At 47.5% G+C, this 26,080-nt stretch overlaps 2 protein-coding genes across 6 annotated transcripts; one reads left to right on the top strand and one right to left on the bottom strand.

Annotated features, from left to right (window-relative positions):
• Window positions 1-2,285: 2,285 nt before the first annotated feature.
• Window positions 2,286-22,789, top strand: LOC122364288 (succinate--hydroxymethylglutarate CoA-transferase-like). 5 transcript variants are annotated; one of them, XM_043334513.1, is made up of 7 exons: window positions 2,286-2,505; window positions 6,666-7,731; window positions 8,054-8,152; window positions 20,088-20,216; window positions 20,659-20,785; window positions 21,295-21,498; window positions 22,216-22,789. In XM_043334513.1, the coding sequence occupies exons 2-5, from the start codon at window positions 6,682-6,684 to the stop codon at window positions 20,743-20,745; spliced, it is 1,365 nt and encodes a 454-aa protein (XP_043190448.1). In that variant the 5' UTR covers window positions 2,286-2,505; window positions 6,666-6,681; the 3' UTR covers window positions 20,746-20,785; window positions 21,295-21,498; window positions 22,216-22,789. The 5 variants fall into 5 exon arrangements, with proteins under 5 accessions (XP_043190448.1, XP_043190451.1, XP_043190449.1 ...); XM_043334516.1 differs by having other exon boundaries at window positions 8,054-8,299; XM_043334514.1 differs by having other exon boundaries at window positions 2,307-2,499.
• A 559-nt stretch (window positions 22,790-23,348) lies between these two features.
• On the bottom strand, window positions 23,349-25,071 carry LOC122364287 (cytochrome P450 9e2-like). The gene is made up of 2 exons (XM_043334512.1): window positions 24,427-25,071; window positions 23,349-24,395 (listed from the first exon to the last, which is right to left on the bottom strand). Exons 1-2 carry the CDS (start codon window positions 25,069-25,071, stop codon window positions 23,430-23,432), a joined length of 1,611 nt encoding a protein of 536 aa, XP_043190447.1. The 3' UTR covers window positions 23,349-23,429.
• Window positions 25,072-26,080: the final 1,009 nt, after the last annotated feature.

The following is a 26,080-nucleotide window of genomic DNA, read 5'->3' as shown; positions in this document are numbered from 1 at the left end:
CCGGTTTAAACCGGTTAAAACCACTGGCAAAAACCAGTTTTTGCCACCCCTTGCCAACCCTGGGTATAGGTTAGTATGTTAATAGCCAATAGGTAAGGTTAGGTAAGGTTAGATTGTTTTTAAATTTCAGCTTCCTTTTATCTACACATTTACTGGCTAGCGCTGAAGGTGACTCCAGCTTTATTGACACCCCGTCAAGTTCGTCACCAGGGTGGTGTTTCACCGGTGATAGCAGCACGCTGCTATTCTGCTGACGTCACACTTGTGGTTGTGTTGGAGCAATGTGAGTGGGGCTTGTTGATGTCTCCATGGAAACCTAATTTGACACATGAAATAGCAGCATGCTGCTATCACTATCACCAGTGAAACACCACCCAGGCCAAACTCGCACCACGCTACACTAAATCTGCGCTGCACGAAGCCAAATCCGCAACGCACCAAACCCACACCAGCTGAACAGCCCCACGAGCCACAATGACAACATCTCGTCGAAATTGCCATGCTTCGTCAACTGGCCGTTGGGGTAGAGCATACTTGGTAGGATAATTACCACAACTACAAGACAAATCAATCAAAACATCAACTACCTTTGGCCTTGGCCTAGTTACCTTTTACCTATTTTGATTTGAATCTCAACTGAACCACAGAATTCAGAAAAGGATCTAAAACACAAAATCACCCAGCCTGACAGGCAAAATCTCAGGGAAAAAATAAGTTTTAAAAAGAAGGTACCAAACCAACACCTACCTTCCATTATTTATAGTCACAGTGCCTTCCATCTTTACCTAACAAATTCAAATCAAATAACAGACCCCAATAGAGTTCAGTGTAACAGACAAAACAAATAACATAACCGATGACAAAATACAAATTAAAACAAAGGTGTTCTCCATCAGCAAACGAAATGCCGTTCAACCAATCAAATGCAAAGACATGCGTCTGCTAGCGACAGAGGTATATTAGCAGCATTTACAGTACAGTGGACAAAGCACAACTGAGGGTGGTCTGCGGTTTTCAATACCGAAATTCGTAATTTTCCCAAGTTCATCTTGTTTTATGACTCATATCAAAAGATAGAGAATTCTTTTATGTTAATTATTAAGCTTGAACTAGACACCGACATTGTCTTGTTTTTTAGTAATATTCCATTAATTGTCATAGTGTTACCTTCAGCAGAATGGAAGATCATTCATTCTAGACCAAAAAATACACCTTACATCTTCGAAACTGCAATGAGATATGCGGACTTTTAAAGAAAATTGAATTCTCATTTTGATATAGACGTTTTAAGAGCATATGCCTAACAAGTTTACCAAATACAGATGTTTTTGCTCAGGAGTAATCGGTTCCAAAAAATATAAGTTCGAGATTCATAAATACATTTCTAAAATTTCCCAAGATCATAGCGCTTCAACATTTTGAAAGGTAGTAGCATTAACAATTTTGTAATTTTTGGTAAATGTTTTAGACACCGACATAGTCTAGTTTTAGAAAAATATTACATTTAGTGGAACAGGGTGACCAAGGACACCAATGGCGGTGGTGCATTCAACATCAACTAAATGCATTTTCCAATGCTTAAAAAGCAACAAAACTGACATAATCTGAAAGAAAATTTAATTTCGATATTTATTGACCATGATTGAAGCCCCACGTCACTGAAATTACTCGACAATTCAGGGTAGAGCATTGGCAGGTCCGGTAGGTTGAACAGCTCAGAACCATGATAATTTCGAAATTGAATGAAAGAGTGTCGGCCTTTGATATTACTTTTTGTCCTTCAATTTTAATTTTTGATTGTGAAAAATTAATTTTGTCCATGAGCAAGCTTTGCGTTTTAAGATATATAATTTTTTAAATGGCGGAGATAGCCAACAATTTATTTTCGTTAATGCTTCACAGGTTCATACATGACGTGCTCTGTGATCATAAATCAAAAATATATTTACAAATCGTAAAACTCATCGAAATTTGTTGCTTAGTTCTCTTTTTTAGACTTAAAAGGTCAGCTGAAAATAGTGGTCAAAATACCTTAGTGTTGTAATTTCGAACCGGTTTTACCTAGTTCTCTATATACCGTGGCGCGGCTGGCGCAAGACTGAATGGGATGGGATGAAAACGATGGATACATCTATCATGCCTCTATCTATCCGTTGATTTTTAGTGGCCTGAGTGTTGTAGAAAGCGATTGCTGAGTACGACCATGTACGACTAAACATTTGGCATTGTATTAGTACCATTCACAAGCTATTACTACAACCTTAAAACTGCGATGAAAACAACGCAGGCTTGACGATAACGGCGCGTGGCGGCGCAGTGAAAATAATAATTGAAAAAAAGTTTCACGTCTTTATTTGCATGATTTTTGAGGCAGTTATATGCTGTTTAAGCTTAGTTGGTGTTTCAAACATATTCTAATCGATTTATAATATTTATAACATTCTTACTAAGCAAACTGCTGAGCTTTAAATCGCTTATATGATGCTTGCTTGAACCAAGGTCAAGGTATGCTTCGTTTTGGACGTGGGCTCAATGTTGATGCACTTTTAAAGGAAGTCATATTAAAGCAAAGTAATATCAATATAAGACCAGAACAAAAAACAGCGTTCATGGAAACAACTTTAAGAGTGTCAACACTTTGGCTTTTGAGTGTTAAAGTACTGCAATTTATACAGCAATGTAGTTCGTTTCAAGGAAACAAGTCAGGATAATTGGCTGTGGCAAGACCACAGAAGCTGTTGAAATTTGGTCTTTTATTTAGGCCAAATGCTACATCAGGTGGAGGCCCACTCAAGCCTTAGAATGATGTATGCGCTTTTAAGCTAAGTTGAAGCACAAATTTTTTTTTTGATATTTTCATAGTCATTTATGCATGCATAGTATTGGTACTGAAGTGCAGGTGCTGGGCAAGATTGATAAAACTAATGTGGAAGGAATATTTAATATAGTGGGGGTGAAATCCGTCTTTTGCACCCTGTGCTCAAAATTGAATAAAAACCACACCATATTGTCACAAACCATGCATCAACCTAGAAAATTGTTCATACAATCATTTAATGCTAAAAAAAAATCAGGTACAATACAAGCAGCAATAAACAAAGTACAGACCTTATCTAATCTGACCTCACCTAACCTTACCTACTAACGTACAACCTACACCTTCAACCTACCAAGTACCAACCAACACCTACCAATCTACAACCTACCAAACTACAACCTACCAACCTACCAAACTACAACCTACCAACCTACAACCTGCCAAGTGCCAACCTACAACCTACCCTACAACCACAGATAACAGTAGTACTGGATTGGAAACAGGATTCCGGTGGCTGCAGTAAGAGGCCGAAAACAGAACCGAATATTTCGTGCCCAGACTTCGATATCTCCTCTCACAGGCAACAAAAAATATTGGTTTATGTGAACTAAACTTATAAAGAAGCAATCTAGCCGTGCTCGTGTTTATTGTTGCATTTTTGCATAATGACAATTTATTTTACTAAACGTTGCTGGTTACACTTTCCTCAACGTGGTGAGGGAACGTATGCCACTGATTTGATTATAATGATTTCTCACTCTCATCCACAGTACTTGTACATGGGAGTTTGATCTCTTTATTTACATGCTAATCGACAACAGTCCTGTCACAACGAACCATCCAAACGTCACAATTCAAACCAACGTCACAAAACACCCCTTCAACTTCGCTTCGCCTGCCCTCCCAATTTCATTAGCGATCTTACTTCCCCGCCTTACATCTTCTTGACCCTGCTGAACTTTGGCCTCTTGTCGCTCCTCGATCGGGTTGCACCAGTGGCTGGGGTGTCTGCTTCCTGACTTTCGATGGACAGCACTGTCTTGAGCGTCCGCCTCACTATTAGTTACCATGTTTCCACACTTTCCAGCAAATAGATTGAAAACCGTCGCATACATCTCTGAAAGCAGGCTCCTAAGGACGTCGTGGCTATCATTGCAAACGACTTCCGGTCAGTTCGACATTCCGGTTTACGACTATCTTCGTCACTTCTGCGTCACTTCTTGGTTGATCGCAGACCAGCAGCTGGTTCCTGTTAGCTTTCATCTTCGGCAGTTGCCTCCAAATCTGGCAGATCCTCACGGTGAGGTCGATGTCTTCCTCGTCTTTCTCCAGTCGTACCTCCAGCGGCGTAGCCCCAAGATAGATCAGTAGGCTGGCGGAGGCACCGTACTTGTTACGCCTGGTGGCCGAGCGTGCCAAGGCGCCGGAGCTGTGTCCCAGGGAGGCCTTGGCGCTGTCATCCAGGTGCTCCATTTCAGCGGATTTCGCCACCGCGGCCACTAGCTCCTGGATGAGAAGAGCACCATCCTGCTGTCACTCCTGCCGTGCTGGTGCCATTCGGGCGGAGGCGTCGGCGGGGCTGAAACGTGACCAGTGACCACCATCTGAGGCCCTTAGTTCTACTTCGGAGTACCGCCTCATTCTCCAGGAACTGTCGGACACTCGACCAGTTGTAGTTGCCACCTGATAGCTGATATTGTCATTCGTGAAGAACGCATCGGTCTGGCCCTTCATAACCTGTTTCTGGTGTGAGTGGCGTGCCGATGCCATGGCTAGTTTCGCTGGCCGCTCGTGCACAGGGGGCATCGCGTAATCCACGCTGGTCAATACTGACAGGACTGCGCCGCTCTTGAGCCGACGGAGTTTCTCTGCATGCCGGTGCGAAATGACCAATCATCTTCGAAATCTTCCTTTCTGAAATGCAGCTCACACACAGCCGAATAGTCCTGATCCCACTCAGCCCGGTCACGGTGACCCATGGCGCCAACCCACTAAGCCCGTAGAGATGTTTCGGTGAGAAAAGCGAATAGGTGGCATGTGAGACATCTGTTTTAATCTCTTGTTCCTCTTGGTTCGTTGGGTTGTAGCCAAAACGGCAGTTTTTTTACCGCTCATCCCCCTCCTCCATTGTTGATGTACCTATACGTATGTAAGGCTTTGCACCTTATTTTTTTTTCAAAAGAAAACACCACGCATTGTGCCCTCTAAATGGTCAAATTAAAAGTGAAATACTTTAATTTTGTAAGCAAGTGAAAGTAACATTGGGGGCTTCGATTTTAAATGTAAACGACAAAACACGAAAATCAAGATTACTAGAACATAGATTACTAGAACAAGATTACTGAACCAATCAAGATTACTAGACGAAAATGACGATTTCTTGCAATACACAACACACAAATTATCCATCCAGCAGCACGCGAGAATCCCATTTTGGCGCCGTCGCATAAAAACATTCGGCCTCTTACTGCAACTGCCAATATTCTGTTTCCAATCCAGTACTACTGTTATCTGTGCTACAACCTAACCTACAACCTGAATCTACTTATATACCACATAGCTTTACCTGACTCAATGAGTGGTTGGGTGTAACTTATAAATGTTTTGTGTAAGAAGTATCATAAGTATCTATGTGTGATCTCACTTTTCTATCTAAGAAGGATGTATTCTTTCTTTTCATGATTTTATTTTGTGAGTTTCTTCAGTTTTAAAAGAGTGCAAAGGAGGGAAATAACCATAGTGGGCTATCTTATCATAGTAACTTGAATTTGTCATTGCTGCTTCCAAGGCCATATAACCTGGCTGCTTTTAGCAACCCAGACTGCAGTGCAAAGCATGGCAACAATGCACAAACTGTAACTGCTCTCAGCTCAGATGCCTCCACATCCTTCACCAGCACACAGTTCACACAAATCAAGTGCAATTCACAAAATCCAACACTGAACCTGAAGTAAAATTATTTCTTCAGATTTTGAAAAGCTGCATTAAAGATGAGCCAGATCAATGCAACAATAAAATCCTAATTATTACCTGGCTGACCAAGGATGTGTGTCTTGCATACATTATGGTCATTTTCATAACAGCAATGAACCATCAAATTAAAAGCAGTGCATGCAGCATGGCACTATGTTGGGCCCATACTGCTCCACCCAAAATGCACACACCACTGCAGTTAATATGCATTGCACAGTGCACCATACACTGGTTGGTGATACATAAGGCTATATTAAATGCCATATTTTGCTGGTTGCCAAGCGCAGACCATATCTACCAGCACTCATGATTCTCATACATCTCATACAAGTATATATAAATGCAATGAAAACCCTAAGCCTCATGCTAATAATTGTATTCAAAATATTTTCTTGGCCCTATTTTGAATACAATTATTAGCATGAGGCTTAGGGATTTCATTGCATTTATATATATAATCATGAGCCTTAAAACCGCGCTTTCTTTCATCATCTCATACAAGCATTGAGTGCCAGAGCAGGTTGAACCAGGGATTTCAAATTTCACCACTGACCACTGGAAGTTTGGTCATGGTGCTCCATGTATAATCTGAGATACCATCCTACGATCTACATGATGTAATATGAGACATGGGACAAAATTCACTCTCTGACAACCTAAAGCAATTGTTTGGGGGCGGGGGGAGGAAAGACTACTGAAGTCTGAAGAGCTTTAGTGAATGGCCTCAGTGTGTAGCAGCCTGGCTGCCATGAACGGTGCCTGCCTTCTATTTGGATGGCTTAGATAGTTCTTTTTTTTTGTTACAGTTTAAACGCAATAGTGGTGATTTTTATTTGAAATAGCGACCATTTTGCTATTCTCTCCCTCTCTGCAGTTGACTGGTTTGAGCGATGTTCGCGCGGCGGCTGGGCCTGCTGTCGGCCGCGCTGCCCCGGCGGCGCTGTCTGCACACGGCCTGCTCCCAGGCGCCGCTGGCCGGTGTCACCGTGGTGGACCTGACGCGCGTGCTGGCCGGCCCGTTCTGCACCATGCTGCTGGCCGACCTGGGCGCTGACGTCATCAAGGTGGAGCTGCCCGGCCGCGGAGACGACACGCGCACCTGGGGACCGCCGTTCGTCGGCGACCAGAGCTGCTACTTCGTCTCCGTCAACCGCAGCAAGCGCAGCGTGGCCGTCAACCTGCGTACCGCAGAGGGCCAGAACATCGTCCGCCAGCTGGCCAAAAAGGCGGACGTCTTTGTCGAGAACTTCCTGCCGGGGAAGATGAAGGAGTTGGGGCTCGATTATCCCCGGCTGCGCGCGTTGAATGACACGCTGGTGTACTGTTCCATCTCGGGTTACGGCGAGGACGGTCCTTACGTCTCGCGGCCCGGCTACGACGTGATCGCTGCCTCGCTGGGAGGTCTACTGCACATCACCGGTGCCGAGGGCGGCGAGCCGAGCAAGGTGGGCGTGGCGATGACCGATCTGGCCACCGGCCTGTACGCCCACGGCGCCATCATGGCCGCGCTCCTGCAGCGCTACAAGGACGGCGAGGGCCAGCACGTGCGCTGCGACCTGCTCTCCTCGCAGGTGTCCTGTCTGGTCAACGTGGCCTCCAACTACCTGAACGGCGGCCAGGAGGCGCGTCGGCTCGGCACCGCCCACGAGAGCATCGTTCCCTACCAGATGTTCCATACGCGCGACGGCCGCATCACCCTGGGCGCCGGCAACGACGCCCAATTCGCCGACCTCTGTGTGCGCCTGTCGCTGCCGCGCCTCCTCGAGGACGAGCGGTTCGCCACGAACGCGCTGCGTGTGCAGCACCGCGCCGAGCTGGTGCCAGTGCTGGAGGCGCGCCTCTCGGAGAGCACCACGGCAGAGTGGCTGGAGGCGCTGGAGGGCGCCGGCTTCCCCTACGGCCCGGTCAACAACATGGAACAGGTGTTCAGCGACCCGCAGGTCAGTGGCCGGGGGACAGAACGGGCCGAGGTCACACTGGGTAATGTAGTGTCTTTTTAGCTACCTCCCTTATAATGCGGTATCTCAGTCAACTAACTATCTTGTGGTATCATTCCGATCCCGTTTCATTTTGATCTCTGCCTTTCTCCCACTAGGACGAGGGATTATTTCACTGGGGCGTGAAATAAGTTTGCATGTGTATTACGTAATGATTGACCATACTGCAGGAACACAAAAGAATGAGCGTACGTTTTTTGTAGACTGAATGCGCTCTTGTGGTGTGCGGGGCCTGATCGGCTGACCCGGAGCCTCCCTCTGCCAGGTGCTGCACAACGGTCTGGTGGAGGAGGTGGAACACCCGACGGCCGGCCGACTGCGGCTGGTCGGCCCGGCCGTCCGCTACAGTAAATCAGAGAACAAGGTGCGTTCCGCGCCGCCGCTGCTCGGCGAGCACACGGATGACGTACTGCGACAGTTCATGTCCCTCGACGACCGGCGGCTGGACGAGCTGCGCCAGCGGGGCGTCATCCAGTGACGAGCTGCGTCAGCGCGGCGTCATCCAGTGACGGTGAGCCGCACCCGGGCGTCATCCAGTGACGGTGAGCCGCACCCGGGCGTCATCCAGTGACGGTGAGCCGCACCCGGGCGTCATCCAGTGACGGTGAGCCGCGCGGGCGTCACCAGTGACGGTCCTGACCTTCAGTCGCCGGGTGGAAAACTGTACCCGCCCGGGGAGGCTGGTTATGCTGACAATGAGTGCAGGTTGTTATTTGTGATATGATCCAGTAGACAGTCTCGCCAGCTTCGTGGAGGACCGAGGGGATGCGCAGCTGATCCGATTCCCTGCCAGGGGACGGTGCTAGGTACAATGGTGCTAAATTCGGTCCCGGTCGGTGCGGTGGTGTGGTGTGCTGTGTGCCTTCGTATGGCTTTATAAGCCTAGCTGATGTGTGAAATGTAATTGGACTTAAGAGCGGTGGCTTTAACTATCCAACTAGTGAGGTCTGAGGAAACTCTGTAGTATAGGTCTCGGGTCCATAATGAACCGGGCTTACTCGCATATTTTCATGCTAGCATCGCAACCACTTAAACGTAAAAAATGGACCCTAGTGTTGCCATTTTCGCAACATAGCTGACTACTGATTGTTTTGATTTTTCTTCCTGACTTAATTAAGGGTCTATATATGCTATTGAAGTCAAAAATTTACATGGAGGATAAGCAATCGTCAGAAAAGAAAAATTTCACGTACGATAAGATTATCGTTGGCATAATTTGAAAATGTAAGTTGCATAACATGGATGCATGTTTCAACCATGTGTTAAAGATATTTCGTAGTTAGTATAAATGCCGTGCTAGTGAAACAGATCAGCTGTTGTCTTTTTTTATTGCTGTAGTTATGAAAAAAATACACGTGATGGCACAAATTCACCACTGAGCTAACAGAAATTAGATGCTAAATGAGATACATTAAGCGAGGGTTAATGTAGTAAGTAGTTCATGAACATGTATGCGCGGGTATAGTCAGAGTATATAGATCACCGGTATAGTATCATTTCAGCTAAAATATATCACCAGTATAACGCCTTTTGGGGCGACTAACGGAGCGAGCGAGAGAGTGGGCCTTGCACGTGCGAAATTGCGAGGGGGTACCTCCAACTAACTTCTGCACGGCACCCTACTAACCGGTCTCTAGCGATTTGTCAAATTTGAGCACAATCGGCCCAGCCGTTATCGAGATCTGGAAGCGACACCCTGCACGTGCGCACGTGCGAAATGGGTCCCAACTGACTTTTGCACGGCACCCTACTAACCGGTCCCTAACCGCGTACCAAATTTGAGCGCAATCGGTCCAGCCGTTCTCGAGATCTGGAATCGACCCCTGCACGTGCGCACGTGCAGCAGCACCCCAACTGTGGCACATGGATATGTATTGCCTAGTGGGTGCCTACCTTCATGCGAAGTTTCAGCGCAATCGGCCCAGTAGTTACCGAGATATTGCAATTATTACAAAACTGACACCACACCTCTTCGTTTTGCACGTGGCACGTGCAGAAGGGCCGGGGTCACCCACGTCCCACATGCATCGGGAATAGTCCAATACTTGGAAGAAGGAATGAAGCTACCCTACAAAAATTACCGCATGTAAATCGGTCAAGTGGTTGCTGAGTATAAGCCTCGCAAAAGCGTCCGCACGGCCGGCCACTCAAGTCATACTCAGAAATTTTCCGAAAAGAAAATTAAGAAAAGACTACGCTTGCTTCGCTCGCTCCGTAACAAGTTCACGTTCGATACATTCCATTGAGTTATGTGACTGCTAGCTATAGGCGAAAACGGTTATGTGACCCTCCAAGGTCACAGAGGTCACCTGAGGTCACCATTTTCGTATTGGCTGATAAAATTACATACGGAGCATACGGAGGTCAGAGATCGACTGGTGGCAGTGGTGTTTTCGTCTCGATCGGCCGAGCCTGAGTTATATGTAGAATAAACTGCAAAAGGCGAAAACGGTAAGCTAACTTTTCGAGGTCACCGCAGATGTCTTCTTTCGCGATTGCTCCGAACCAGTATTTCCATTCGAGAAAGTTATTTTCCCGACGAAAATATGCTTTTCCCATACGATTACATTGCAGGCGCTTGAGCCATTGTACCGATGACGTCACGGTGATCCCAGCTCGGCCAAGGACAATACGATAAATCCACTGAACTCTATAATGTGGAATGCGCATCGGCCGCCAGATGGTGTCCAACGGTGCCGCCATGTTGCGCAGACCAGAAAGCGGCCGCCGCCTGTGTTGGGGAATAGGGAATTCGGGACCTCGATTTACGTTTGCGGTCGCTGCATCCGTTACGTTCAAGCTATGTGGTCACGGAACCCAGCATCGTACGCAGAATTGAGTGGAGAACAAGATGAAATCCTAAAAAATCCTCAGATATAAGGAACTAATACGTTAAACCCCTATAAGTCAATGGGGAAATATGAAAACTGCTATTTTGGCGCCGAGAATGATCTGAAACTATCTCAAGCATATAGAATCATGATTTCATGCACTCCTTGCAAGGTTCTATGCTTCATATTTACATTGTTGCCCTTGCGTGACGTCATTTGTGACGTCACAAGGGTAACAATTTTACTTCAATAACTCCCGATCAAATTGAGCTAGCGAGTCGGGAAAGCCACCAATGGACTGAGGAAGACCTGCCGAATCGAATGATATGCGACATGACCTCTTTCGACCAACTTCGTGACCTGGGGGTGCTGACCTGACCTTGACCTGAGGTCAACACCCTAAGTTGACCTGACCCGAACAAAAAGTATATCATTCGATGCGCCTGAGCTAGCTGAACACGATGATGCCAAAATCGCGGCTCTACGGCCATTTTTGGCGAAGTTATTTACCAAAAACCGAACCCTTGCCTTAGATCACTTGACCTGACCTCAGAGGTCACCAGTTGACCTGAGACCTGTACAGCGGGTTCCTACCAGTCACTTTGCATTATACTTTGCCGCATACGACCACTTTACCGCTTAATTCTAGTTAAATTAGCGGCGCATTAGCGAGGTGGGTTCAATCAACCCCCTCGGCCGGGGCAAATGTAGGTCCGGCGAGTGAATTTAAGGAATTCTGAAGATACGATCGTGTTCCCCATTCAATTCTGCGTAAGATGCCGGGTTCCGTATCTACGTAGCTTGAACGTAACGGATGCGGCGGCCGCAAACGTAAATCGAGGTCCCGAATTCCCTATTCCTCAACACAGGCGGCGGCCGGTTCTTGGTCTGCGCAATATGGCCGCCACCGTTAGACACCACGGCCAATAGGATTGAAGCGGCATTGCTCCCCTGTGGATAAATCCTTGACGAATCTGCGACGTTCATGGCGCGATAGGCGCGATATTTCAAATTGAATTTGTAAACGATAATGATGATATATCTCGGATAATACTTGGATAATAGCATTATAGAGTTCAGTTCAGTGGATAATACATAGTTACCGTGGATAATACAGCCACTGCTGTGGGTGAAAACTGTATTAAAGGGTTTTCTTAAAAACCATTGACATAAGCGACATTAGTTTCATAGAAATTGAAATAATTGACTTATAATATAAAAATATGGGAAACATACATGGTATATGTCAAGTTTAGGTCCTAACTACAATTGTGACGCTGTTGATATAAATATGAAACAGCAAAAATTTTAGGTTTAGGTTAGGTTGTAGGTTTGTAGGTTTTTGGTTGTAGGTAGGTAGGTTTGTAGGTTAGGTTAGGTTAGGGTAGGTTTGTAGGTTCTAGGTTGGTAGGTTATAGGTAAGTAGGTAAGGTTAAGTCAGGTTTTATTATGTTTTTTTCTTTTATTTGCGAGACATATGAGTATCATTTTTGGATTCAGGATGTCAAATAATGTATAAATATGTAAAATTAATCAATGAAATCTTCTTAGGACTTAAACTTGACATTTACCACATACATTAGGTACAGTTGTAAGTGAACACCTGTCTGCTTTTCAGGCGGTGAATTGTGAAATGTGTTGGCTGTATGTTTATTCACCTCATTTAGGACATGAATGGCGCATTCGGAAAGGCACATTCCATGTGGAATTTGTGGAATATTCCATGCGCGGAATATTCCCAGAGATTGGCCATTCAGAGAGATACGCCTCCGAACCGCGGCACTGGGAATATTCCCGGGAACGATGAATATGTCATGCTCTCTGAGCACACCACAAGTAAACCATACAATGATTCTCAAGGCACTTGTTGCAGCTTGCGAAATTGTTTTGTTACAGTTCGAGCTTAAGTTGCGTTTAATAGGCACTCTGCACTTGGCATGTCAATTCAAGTTTGTAAGTTGTCCAGTTTGCAAATTGAAATCAAAATTATGCACAGGTCTTGAAAAACAGGCTACAAATCCTAATTCCCAAACTGTAGATTATCAAATGCTGTCCTGAGTTGTTAAAATAAAAGAAATTGACAAACAATTTCCATAGTAATGGAATGGGTAGGTACTAGTTAGGTACCTATTAAACTTAATTATTTTAATTACCTAAATGATAAATCTGGAGCTTTGTCAGGCATCAGTCAAAACAATATAGGACACTTTAGGACAGGACAGGTAGTTTCCTGGCTAGATAGTGGATTGTGTTAAATGCCACTTCCAGGCATAACAAAGATATTGCTGATCCGGAACAGGTTGCTTTGCCTATATTGCCCGACTAAAGTAGGTTCCTACCTTTTGCCTTGCTGCTTGCGAGGTAGGTATGTAGGTAGGTACCTAGGCATGTATTGATGCTGTGGTTTCTGCTAGGCTAGGTAATACTGGGTAATACCATGTTAGGTTTGCTTCCAGTGGAGGATTCCCGGATGAAAAGTCAAAACGTTAAAAGTAAACGGATAAAAAGTCAAAGGACATTAAGTCAACAGACAGAAAGTCAACATCGCAAGAAGTCAAAGGACAAAATGTCAAATGAACAAAAAGTCAACCTGCCAAAAAGTCAACACGCCAGAAGTCAACAAGCTAAAAGTCAACACGCAAGAAGTCAAAAGACATAATGTCAAATAGACAAAAAGCCGACATGTCAAAAAGTCAACGCGCTAAAAGTCAACACGCTAAAAGTCAACACGCTAAAAGTCAACACGCATAAAGTCAACACGCAAAATGTCAACGCGCAAAAAGTCAACACGCAAAAAGTCAAGACGCTAAAAGACAACACGCCTAAAAGTCAACACGCTAAAAGTCAACACGCGAAAGGTCAACATGCTAAAAGTCAACACGCTAAAAGTCAACATGCTTAAAAGTCAACACGCTAAAAGTCAACACACAAAAAGTCAACAAGCAAATAGTTAATAGGTGCGCGAAAAGTTGATGCGCAAAATGTAGTCAACAGCAAAAAGTAGTCTTTAACAGCAGTCGTTAACCCGCGCGGGGCTGGGGTCTCCAGCCGAACGCGCGGGGCTGGGGGTAAATTTTACCCCCCCCCCCTGTTATCTCCCGAACTAATGGTCCGATTTGGAAAATTCAAACGCCAATCGAAAGATCTCATTACGAACGACTAAAAACACGTACTTAATTTTAAGTTTGAGGTCAAGGTCAAGGTCAGGTCAAGGGTACAAATTGCAAGTTCCTACAGTATCGGCCTTGCACCGTAGTTGCCGAAGAATGGAGTCATGGACTGAGACTGATCGCCCAAAACGTGTTCTTAGGCTACCAAGACAATATTCGTTGCATACAATATCAGTCAGAGGTCAAGGTCAAGGTCAGGTCAGGTCAGGTCAGGTCACCAAAAACAAAATATAGAAAAGGGCATGTGCGACACATGTTTTATGGGTCATTTTACTCATAGAATTCAATAGGCACACTCAATAAGTGATATGGACACCTCTGGATGAATTTCAGGTCGAGGTCAGGTCAAGGTCAGGTCAAGTGAGGTCAAATTTTGAAGTTGGTTGTTAAGGCATAAAAAGGTGTATCTGATGCAGTTTTTTACGGCGAATCGAATGGTGCTATTTTTGTTTCCGTACGAGGTCTAGAACTTCCAAAAAAGTCATTTTTCAAAAAATTTGTGTGTCGTGACGTCATACAATTTTGAATAACTCCCACATTTTTGAACCGATTCTTCTAAAACTTGGTATGTAGGTGCACATAGACCACTTCTCTGACATATATTCCGGTTTTTTCGATACACTCAAAATTTTGGATTTTATAGCTATTTTCCCAAAAAAGTCAGTTTTTTTAAAGAAAAAAAATTTGGGCCAAAATCCAAAATTTTCAAAAAACCGAGATAGCCATTTGATAGACAAAGTAGAGTTACGTATATCCTTTTTTGTTACGTCTTGATTCCTTTAAAAATAAATGGCGTTTGAACTTTTGCCGTTTTTGAGGCGAAAATGGCGAACATGACGTCACTAAAACGTCAATTTCTCAAAAACTTTTCCGACGGATTTCGCTCAAATTTTCAGGGAACGTGTCAAATTGATGTAAGAAAAGGTACTGAAAGTTTGGCGGCGCTGCGCGCCGCCGTTTTTGAGATATTGCAAAAGTTCGCGATGGGGGGTAAAATTTACCCCCCCAGCCCCGCGCGGGTTAACTAAGTCGGTACAAGTACGCCGCAGCCCGCGTCTCCGGTCGGCGACTGACCCGCGCCGGGCCACCTGATCCCCGGCCGCCGCCTGCTGGGCGCCGGCTGCACCGCATAGTGCGTCTCGGCGCGTCCCCGTGCGTGCCCCGACACTACCGATAAGAACGCTCCTACCTATTTTTACTTTGCTTTAAAAAGTATATTGGGAATGTGAACTTATCTATATAAAGTTGGCGTACTGTGCCTGCTGGTGGTGGGGGGGGGGGGGGGGGCAGTTCCGATAAGGAGACGTAGAGCGGAGGCGAAGATGAAGGAGAGGGATAGTAACTGGTGGCCACAATGCGCTATACTTGTCACCTCTCTTTGGACGTCACAGCTCCGAGGTCCTAAAAAATTGTGTTTTTAGCAATCGCATCTCGATAACTTAATTGACCTATACATTTCGATGAAAATTGGTCACCTTAATTGTATGCAGTCCGTACCTTTCGATGAAAATTGGTCATCTTAATTGTATGCAGTCCGTGAATATTAACAGGTTGTTGTCTGTTGATGCTGATATGAGCGTTCCTTTCAAGGCAGGACAATCCGACAATCACACAATTGCCTCTCGTTCCAACTTCCACCTATCTAAAAGAAACGACGCGCTTTACTATTGTACCAATTGTACCATACAATACGCTTGAACTATAATACCAGTAGAACGCCTTTTGGGCGAAGAACGAGCGAGCGAGATAGTGAGCCCTGCACGTGCAGAAGGGCGAGAGGGTACTTCCAACGGGCTGGCGCAAAGCACCCTTCTTAACGGTCGCTAGCGGTGTACCAAATTTGAACGCAATCGGCCCAGCCGTTCCTGAGATCTGGAAGCGGCATTCTGCACGTGCGCACGTGCAAACGGGGTCCATACTGACTTTTGCACGGCACCCTACTAACTGGTCCCCAACCGTGTACCAAATTTGAGCGCACTCGGCCCAGCCGTTCTCGAGATCTGGAAGCGCCCCCTGCACGTGCGCACGTGCAGTAGCACCTTAACCGCAACACATGGGAATGCATTGTCTGGTGGGTGCCTACCTGTTTGCCAAGTTTCAGCGAAATCGCCCCAGTAATTACCGAGTTACCCGCGCCCGGCTGGGGGTCCTGGATTTCCACGCCCTGCTGGGGGGGGGGGGGGGTGTTTGAACACCCCCCCTTGTAACTCGGCTCCTGGGCCACGTAGCGATACGCGGAAGGCGGCGTTCGAAAGAGCGTCAAAAATAATGACGAAATCACTTTAGTCAATTTTTTGGTCAGGTCAAAGGTCAGGTCACCAGAGGTCATTGAAGGCAAAATTTCGCCGATTTCCAGGTCGAATGTCGAAAATTTCCAAGAAGCCAACGCATAACTCGGGAACCAATAGAGCTACAGCGGCGCGGAAAAGCGCATTCGATAGCCCTTTTAACGCCCTTTCTGAGTAATTCTCTCAGATTTGACCTAACGTCAACGGTTTTGCCTGCAGGGGGCAAAAACTGCAAAAATAGCCGATTTTTTTCGAAAACAGTTTTTCTGCAATAACTTTTGACCCAAGCCTTGTACGAGCTTACTTTTACCGGCATCGTGTTCCTCTCGTCAAGACGCATCGAATGAACTATAACTTGATCTTGAAAGGTCAACTTGAAAATTTGACCTCAGGTCAAGGTCATGACCTGACCGGAAAGGGTCATGTTGCATATCAGTCGATCCGTATCGTCGAGCTGAACACATCTAAGGCGTTTTCATCGCTCTAGCATGCCTCTATCAAAAGTTATTTGCGAAAAACTGTTAGATACCAATCGTGACCTAAGATGACCTCAGGGCATAAACAAGGGTCACGGACACCATTTTCATGTTCAGTGTGTCTAAACCACTTGTAATTCGGTGTTTGGGAGTGTTTATAATGTCTTGCATCCAAAAGAGGCGCATTTCAATTTTCTCCCATTGACTTATAATGGCGAGGTCGCAAAATTGACCTGACCTTAGGTCATCGATATCAAAATTCAGAGATATACATTTTGTACATGCTATTGCCTTTAGCAATCGCTGAAAGTTTCAAAGCAATCGGTCACTCGGTGTAGCTATGACAGACATTGAAAGTTTTATGAGGTGAAGTCACTTCAAGTGACCTGGTGACCTGACCTTGAATGACCTTGGTCTGAAATTTTAACAACATGTGTAGAATTGATGTATGATAAAGTGTACCAAAAACGGCGGCGCTCCGCGCCGCCGTTTTTGAGATATTCGCGAAAAAACACAAGGGGGGTGTTCAAACACCCCCCCAGCAGGGCGCGGATTAAAATGGGAACAAAATACACCTCTTATTGTTGTATTTTGCACGTGCACTGGGGGTGACCCACATGCATCGGGCGTATCCTATTTTAGGTAAAAGGGATGCTGCTACCCTACAAAAATTACCGCAAGCCAATCGCCCAAGCGGCTGCTGAGATATGAGCCTCTCAAAATCACTACTTTTGCAAAACAGCTTGAACACCCTTGACTTTTCACGTGGCACGTGCCACGACGGTCACTGAGATGTATCAAAAGTAGTCATTTACGGGGTAGAAGGGATGGGGCTACCCAACAAAAAAGACCGCAGGCCAATCGGTCCAGTGGTTGCTGAGATATAAGTCTCTCAAAAGTGTTACAGGCCGGGCCGGGCCGGGCCGGGCCGCTCATACTGAGATTTTTCCGTTATATTGAAAAGACTCACTTCGCTCGCTGCGCTCGCTCGCTCGTAAAAAGTGTGAAATCGCTAATAGAACCCGTGACGGAATCAATTGATGAGAAACGTCTCCCTACACAATATAGGAAATTTGAACAAGCGAACCTTCCGTATCGATAACATTCTGGGTTACTATATTTGTTGAAACAATTGCAGTAAACTGCGCCTGGCACTGCCAGTTGTCTCGAAGGATCATGTAACGCTGCCTCATGACAACCTTACGATGCGAGCGAGCTCCCACCTAGCACGTAAGTGTCAACGGATGTGTGTCAGATTTCAGCGATTTCTGCCAAGCATGCCCGTGTGACCAGCTGAGTCGCGGTTGCGGGCCATGGGAATCCCCATCAGTCGCGCAATGGAGGCACTCTCGCTTCAATGTCCAATGATGCAGGTTATATTGTGCAGCATCCTGCTTATTTGTGTACAGCTGTTTGTTAATGTTATCTCATGTATGTAATGACTGATGATCCAGGTGTCACTGACTTTGTCTCTTTGACTTGACCTTTTTAGTTTTTGGATTTTGTTTTTTCCTTTGGATTTTTCATAATTTGACTTTATGTCCTGTTGACTTTTCGTCTTTTGACCTTTGTCCTCTTCACTTTTTGTCCTTTTGACTTTTTGTCCCTTTGATTTTTGTCCTTTTGACTTTTTGGACTTTGACTATATGTCTTTTTGACTTTTTGACCTTTTGACTTTTTATTTTGACTTCATGCCCGGTTGACTTGTTGTGTTTTGACTTTTTGTCCTTTTGACTTTCTGTCCTTTTGGTTTCTTGGATTTTGACTTTATGTCCTGTTCACTTTTTGTCGTTCGACTTTTGTCCTTTTTACTTTTTGGAAATTTGACTTTTTGCCGTTTTTACTTTTTGTCTTTTGACCTTATGTCCATTTGACTTTTTATCTTTTGACTTCTATGCTAGTTGACTTTTTGTTCATTGACTTTTTGGCAATTTCACCTTTTATCTTTTGACGTTTTATCCTTTTTGACTTTTTGCCTTTGGACTTTCCTCTTTGTTGACCTTTTACCTGTTGACTTTTAAGATTTTTGACTTCTTGCTTTTGACGTAATATCTGTTGACTAATCATCCTTTTACCTTTTATCATTTGACTTTTTGTCCGGAACCCCCAGTGGAGACCATCAATAGATTGAAATATCCCAATAATAGAGATACTGGATAAGCTCAGCAATTGAAGGTTAGATATTTGATGGGTTAAGTTTTACCTATGAAGCTTGATTGATTGGTACTTACTACCTACTCAGTCTAGTAGGTACCATGGAAAATGTTGTGTTTTTTAATTTAGTAATTAAAGGGACTATCCCACCTTTAACATGGGGTTTGAGTTGAGATAGCCAAGTTTGCGGCGAGGTTCAGAAACCACTATCTATCTAGGTTGCAACCCCCGCGGCCTCTTGGTGTTGAAGAAATTTGTTCCCTTCATTTGAAAATGGGCCTTGTACAAGGCCCTATCTTCAACATGGAGCGACCGTTAGTGTGACGTCACCTCGTTTAGTCATTCTGATTTAAATGGGTTTGTTCGTTGAAAAATTGCTTAAAACTTGGTCTGAACTTTGTTGTGGTGCCTACAGAGTAAAAAGAATCAGCTTTATGACAGTAATGTGGCCTGGGGAAGGAGGTAATTTTGGGCTGTGACGTCACATATTTGAATGTTTGTGTTTGGAATATGGGAAGCCTAAGATGTTTAGTGAAAAATAAATGCCAGAACCGTGTTCCTGGTCATCCAATCTATAAAGTCGGGCACAATTTAACTGGTTTTAACAACATTTTAGAAGGTGGGATAGTCCCTTTAAGGACACCATCTGATTATCATGCTTATAATATTCATCTAGAAATACATTTCAACATTTCTGAGCAGTATTAGATTGGAGCACAACCAAACAGCAGGCCCAAGTCAGATGGGCTTTCAAAATACAAAGAATCGTGAGGCTGGGACAGTGGCAGAAGCTGAAGCACCCTACAGTTTGCTTGCCAGTAATTGCTTATATGTGCAAGTTTCAGCCGTGTTGATGACCATGTTGACAAATAAATAACAATTTTGCTAAGAATGGAAAGGAGGAAATGTTAATGAGTAAGCAGGAACTAATGGCGCAATACAAAAGCAAGTTTAAAATGTCTGCAGGGTAATGCCAAACTGTCTTCCTGTGTTGTTGCTTAGCCGAAATATTGGCTGACTGACATGCCATAGATACCTAGAATTTTGTTCACTCAAAGCGTGAAGAACTTGACACGCCCACCCACAAATATGCGTTGCAACCCTACTGACAAGTGGTGACTGGATCATTTTACCACGATGCTGAAGTGCTGTTCCTTTGCTGCTACACCATGAGAGGCCTGGTAATTTTTGTGCTCGCACCTGCGGCGCACATTTAACACCTTTGAAGTGCTTAAGGCTGCAGTATTTAATTTGGGATAGTTAAGTCGACAGGCATGGTAGCACTATGAGCAGATACATGCTGCTTGATGATGCTGCAATAGTGAATGTGCTCGAGTTTGTGCGTTAAACATATTGAGAGCTTCGTTTTCCTTCTGGCAGACGGTGTCTAGTGAAGTTCAGTGGCCATGTCTTCCCCACGCCGAAGCCCGAGGGCCTCCAGCGGGAACCGACTGGCCTCCAAACGACAGAGGGTGGACGAGCTTCAGAAGCTCATCGCTGCTGAACAAGGTACGTGGAGCGCCAGCGACACCGTGCTTAACCAGTAACACATCGCTGCACCAGCGACTTAGCGCCGCACCAGCCCGATACCCCCGATTTTTTCCGGGCATTTTTGAATTACTGATAAGGTGAAGCAGGTTCCGTATTCTGTGGTCATACACTCATACCTGCAGCCCGCAGATCGTTTGGTATCGTTACGTATTTTTATCGTACGTATGTTTAATGGGAGATAACTTTATGAAGCAGTTTGGCAGACTTCGGTCTCGAGCATATAGTTAATGTCGTTATGGTCGGAGCTTACTGCTAACCGACTAAGGGTGGCAATAACTACTACCATCTTGTCACCAATATTTGTTTTCAATGGGGAAGGGGGGTAGACGGGTGTTAGAGCATTGCCTCTGCCTCATTTGGTGCGTGAGCCCTCACCGTGCGCTGTGTGTGTGTACTCCAGTCGCTGTCCAGGGCGCCAGCAGCAAGACCAGGGAGCTCAATGACGCCCGACGGATCCTGGAGGCGGCCAACCAGTACTCGCGTCTGACGACCGTACTGGACGCGGTCACCGGTCTACCAGACGGGCAGTGAGTGCGGCGACCCGTGGGAGTTGGGACTGACCTGTGGACCTGTGACCTGTGGTACTGAATCATGCACAGGCCTGTGCGACCTGTGCGCGGTCAGCGGCGACGCAAAGTGTTGACGGATAGACGAGAGATGCCTAGTTTAGCGTCCCCTGAACTCTATTGGAGTTTGTAGTAATCATGTATTGAACTTTCCGGGTTAATCTTTATGAGCTTTTGGATTTCTGTTTCACAAACTAACATGATATAGCGTGTGTGTGTGTCGGTATCGTTTGCTGGATCATGCCTTAGTCGGCTATCTGGCTCAGCTAAACGCCGCTGCTCGTCGTGTCAACATTTCGCTGTGCCATATCTATTGCCTAGGACGTGTGGCTGTGCCGTGGTGTGGGCGTTGGTTGTGTCAATGTTCGCTGTCCATTGGTGCGGGTATTAGCTCTGCCGGTGTTCCCTGTCCCTTTTGGACGGTGGCCGCAGCTCTGCGCCTCATTTTCCCATCCCTGACCGACCCACAGAGGCGAACAGCTGCTGACCGACCACGCCGACGCCGACCGGTCGCGCAAGAGTCGTCTGACGCAGCTGGAGGCCGAGCTGTCGGCGGCGCTGGAGCGTCAGCACCGGCTGCGGGCCCGGCTGGACCAGCTGCGCGCGCGGCTGCCGCCGGCCGACCAGGCGCGCCAGCAGCTGCGCCGCGCTCAGAACGACACGGCCGTTCAGAGGTGGGTCGGCGGGGAGGAGCAGACGGGTGACACGCCGGTGTTTGATCAACGTAGGGTGTCGGGGGGAGGGGAGGGAGGGGGGCGGGGGTATCAGGGATGACATACACCATATGCTCAGTATGCTGAGGTGGCATTTCTACTTCCTTTATCAGATTTAAGTTATTAAAGCCCGTTATCAGATTAATAGTACGTAATGTCTAATGGATTCGAAGTAAATGTCCGTCTTTCGCAATCATTTTTATTAGTTGTAGTTGTCGTATGGGGGCTGTCGTATCGGTTTAATCTGATCAAAATATCTAAAAGTAATGCAGAGCAAAGCAAGCCACATTGATTTAAATGGAACCTCTTAAATAAAGCCCCACGTAACCCGCGCTCGGTTTGGGGTTTGGCCTATTTCGCCGTGCCATGACCAGTGGTGGGATGTAAATGGTTTGACACGACTAACTCAAAAAGTAAGAATAACGGAAAGATTGGGAGAAGGCGATGTACATGGTACATTCAAAAGTATGAAGTCATATTTCGCTTAGGTCAATTCTGAGCTGAGGTTACTGAATATCATCAAAAAATGGAAGTTTTCCGCTTCCCACGTTGTTTTACTAATCTGCCAAAGCCTCGTGAACGATCCACAGCGTCGCAAAATCAGCAAAATACCATACCTAAGGCCTAGTCTCAATGATCCGATAAGTCACACGCGGATGTGTCGCGCCGTGCGTCCAGAGACTACACGGAGCTGCTGCAGAGCTACGGCGACATCACCAACCTGTACAACATGCTGGAGAAGCTGATGGTGGTCTCCGACTACCCGTGGCTGGAGAGTGACGACTGGATGCAGCGGATCCGACCCGCGTACCACGCGCTGGCGCCGCCCTCACACGTGCTGCGCAATGACCTGGCCACCGACTCCGAGAGCAGTGCGGGCGGCGGCGGCGGCAGCGACGGCTCGTCGCCGCCCTGAGACACCGACGCGGGAGTCTGGGAGGACAGAGGGGATCCTGAGCGGGAGGACAGAGGGGGTTCCGAGCGGGAGGACAGAGGGGGTTCCGAGCGGGAGGACAGAGGGGGTCTGGGCAGAGTGACAGAGGGCTGTTTGACGAAGTGACCAATGACAGCCCTCTCGCGGTATTGAGGAGCTGTCAGTCCGATAGGCAGGGGGCGCTGCGGTGCTAACAGCGAGACCGAGAGGCGAATGAAGTGAAGACGTCGCCGCCTGATGGATGGACTTTGACATTATCATCGGTAATGTGGAGGTGATTGTAGTTTTATTTTTGTGACTTGAATATATGTGCCACTCATAACATATATCTTTGACCGTTTAGAAACAGATAACATTAACTTTGGAGTAAACGGAATCGGTATACACTGCATAGACTGCATTGATGCATAGACTGCATTGATTCTTAGCGCTAGAAGTCATTGAACAGTAGAATGTGACAAGTTTCCATTGCAGACAGACGATGTGCTACAGCAGCGTATCGGTGTACACTGTACAGTGTTACGCTTACGTAGGAACAAATTCGTAGATGAGCTGAGTATTAGATTGTAAAATCGCAATGATATTTTTTCGCTCTCATGTTGCATTTTCATGTAAGGGCCCTCTGCTTCCACGTTCGCAAACCAACAGCCGTAGCAATGACCCAGTTATTTATTTCCAATGCGCCAGTAGTGACGAGGCATCGTTGATAGGGGCAGAGGCCAATAACCATTAGTGTTAAGTCTATTTTCTCCAAAATTATCACAGCAAGGATCACTGGTGGATGTTTTTACTCATGCATAACAATTAGCTTGCTTTTAATGGAGATGCTACTGCGGATATCGTAGTGGAAGAAATATTGACTACGAAAAGACCCGTATGAAGCGTTCTTCAGACATACTGATTGGGAGCACTTAATGCTGACCACTTTACAGACACCCTCACGGACGGTTAGCACGGGCTACTGAGCAGCGGTGCCCGGTCGGGGAGCGGGGTCCGATTCAGTCGGACGGGAGGCCGGGCCCGACTCAGTGGGGGCCTCAGCCGCGGGAACCGAGCCTCCCGACGCCGCCCGGTCTGTGCGCGGCACCACCCGCACGCGCACGGGGTCAGCGGGCGTGCTCAGGAACGCAGTGGGCTCGAGGCGCAGCGGCGCCGGCGGCGTGGCCGGCGCCTTCTCCAGACGACAGTCGCGCAGCACACACGCTAGCGCCACCTTGATCTCGAACAGGGCGAACCGCTGCGCGATACAGTTGCGCGGCCCGCTGCCGAACGGGATGTACACGCACGGGTGGCGCTTCTCCTTCTCCTCCGGCAGGAAGCGGTCCGGGTCAAACCGCATCGGGTCCGGGAAGTACTCCGGGTCACGGTGCATGGTGATGACGGGCATGGCGACCAGCGTGCCGGCCGGCAGCGTCAGCTCGGTGCCGGGCACTCGGTAGTCGCGCGAGCACTCGCGCTCAATGCGCATGGAGGGAGAGTAGAGACGCAGCGTCTCACTGATCACCCGGTCCAGGTAGCGCAGCTCCGAGACAGCCTCGTAGGTCAGCCGGCCGCCGTGGCGCGCCAGCACCTGGTCCAGCTCGTCACGCGCCGCCGCCTGCACGGCCGGCTCCGTGGCCAGCGCGTAGCAGGCGAACGTGATCACAGTGGCCGTCGTGTCGTAGCCGGCCACGTAGAAGAGCACGCAGTTGGCCACGATGCTGTCGTTGGACAGCACGTGCTCGCCGTGCTGCTGGCGGGCCTCCAGCAGGAGGTGCAGGTAGTCGCGTCTGCCGGCGTCCCCGGCTCCCTCCCGGTGCGCTATCGTGGTGAGTACCACGCGCCGGAAGAACTCTGCGGCTGCTTCGCTGCGCTCTGGCAGCAGCTGTCCCAGCCAGCGGGGCAGCACCATCAGCAAAGCCAGACGCAGTGAGTCGTACACACTCATCGGTCGGAAAAAACACAGACGCGTGCTTGGCAAACTCTGTGTTCGGGTCTTTGAACGAGTTGCAGTTGACGCCGAACGCGCAGGACGCAATGTTGTCCATGGTGAAGCGACCCGCCGCCTCTTTCATCTCGACATCACCGTGCTGGCGCGTCGTCTCCTGCAGGTAGTTACTCAGGTTGTCGGCGCTCTCGAGGCAGAGTTCGTGCATCGCCTTCAGCTTACTACTGGAAAAGGCCGGAGACATGATGGCTCTCACCTCCTTCCATTTCCGACCGCGCAGTGACGGCATCATGTCCTCCATACACTTGCTGATCACCAAATCACGGCGGTCCACGAAGTGGTCGAAGTCCTTGATGGTTATGGCTCGTATCAGGTCCGGATCGCCGACGTACAACACGGGCCGCATCATTTCAATGAAGCCGCACATCTTCTTGCCGCCCTGTTCGTAGTAGAGCCACTGATCGAACTCGTAGAAACAGCGCGGGTTGGGGAAGTTGTGGCCCGAGAGGAACGTGGGCGGCGGTCCCGGCACGCCGCGCGACGTCCAGAACGCGTGGTCGCGCGTGATGCGGCGGTAGGCGAGCGTCAGGAGGATGGCGATGACGGCCAGCGGCAGCGGCCGCAGCAGCCAGGAGAGCGGCCACCACACGACCGCCAGCAGGGTCTCCAGCATGGTGGCGGTCCCGGTCCTCGGATAATCCTGGGCCTGCGCACGCTGCGGGGATAGTCCTGGTGCCTTGTGACGTCCCACAGCACTCCACCCCTCAGCAACACAGCGGTGACTGCGGACACAGCGTCAGGGGGGCGCGGCGCCGCTGGATGCCGCCCGTCCAAGGTCGATAAAGGTGCCTATCGGCCACTTCACGGACCGGTAGAGCTGCCGTATTTGAGGCCGGAAACCCGCCGGTGGTATACACGAAATGACTTAACACACCACTACTATGGCCGTATGGGTTTGCTGTTGGAAAGTAAGGATAATTGTGCCCAGCGCCACATTTTACATTGTTCTTAAAAAATACTGAGTGACCGTGTATACTGTATAGCCCACTTTCCGACCTACTTGACCAAATCCAGACCTGGGCCTCGGAATGAATGTGAAGATACTGTAAGGTATGTTGGTCTTTACGTCTCGTCACAGCCTAAAGACTGCTAAAAACCCGTTTCAAAATCACTTATGAGCCATGCGACCTTGTCTAGGTTGCATGTGAGCTCGTGAGAAGGCAGAGCAGTGTGCCATGTGAGGTCACCTTGGATCACAATTACCGACCGTATCGAGGACATCTGAAGTCAACTGTGTAACGCAATCACGTCACCTGAGGTCAAAACTTCAACAGTGTACCGTGTGGAGGTCACCTGAGGTCAGCAGTGTACCTGCCGAGGTCACCTGAGGTCAACAGTGTGCTGTGGCTGTGCTGAGGTCACCTGTGGTCAGCGGCGTGCTGCAGCAACGTAATTCTGTACCTACTCACCACTCAGTACGAGTCCCCTTTCTCTCTCCCCATCTCTCTCTCCGCCTCTCTCTCTCTCTCTCTCTCTCTCTCTCTCTCTCTCTCTCTCTCTCTCTCTCTCTCTCTCTCTCTCTCTCTCTCTCTCTCCTCTCTCTCCTCTCTCTCTCCTCTCTCTCTCTCTCTTCTCCTCTTCTCCTCTCTCTCCTCTCTCTCTCTCCTCTCTCCTCTCTCTCT

This window comes from Amphibalanus amphitrite, unplaced genomic scaffold (genome assembly GCF_019059575.1).
Source record: "Amphibalanus amphitrite isolate SeventyFive unplaced genomic scaffold, NRLGWU_Aamphi_draft 000667F_arrow, whole genome shotgun sequence".
NCBI classification, from domain to species: Eukaryota; Metazoa; Arthropoda; class Thecostraca; order Balanomorpha; family Balanidae; genus Amphibalanus; species Amphibalanus amphitrite.
The sequence above is the reverse complement of the archived record's forward strand: the minus strand, read 5'-3'. Positions and strand labels throughout refer to the sequence as shown.

Coding starts and splice junctions, on each gene's coding strand:
- LOC122364288 (XM_043334513.1), top strand. CDS start 6,682: ATGTTCGCGCGGCGGCTGGGCCTGCTGTCGGCCGCGCTGCCCCGGCGG. Junction 8,153..20,087: donor ACAGTAAATCAGAGAACAAG/GTGCGTTCCGCG, acceptor TCCTTCTGGCAG/ACGGTGTCTAGTGAAGTTCA. Junction 20,217..20,658: donor GCTCATCGCTGCTGAACAAG/GTACGTGGAGCG, acceptor TGTGTACTCCAG/TCGCTGTCCAGGGCGCCAGC.
- LOC122364287 (XM_043334512.1), bottom strand. CDS start 25,071: ATGCTGGAGACCCTGCTGGCGGTCGTGTGGTGGCCGCTCTCCTGGCTG. Junction 24,396..24,426: donor ACCCGAACACAGAGTTTGCC/AAGCACGCGTCT, acceptor TTCCGACCGATG/AGTGTGTACGACTCACTGCG.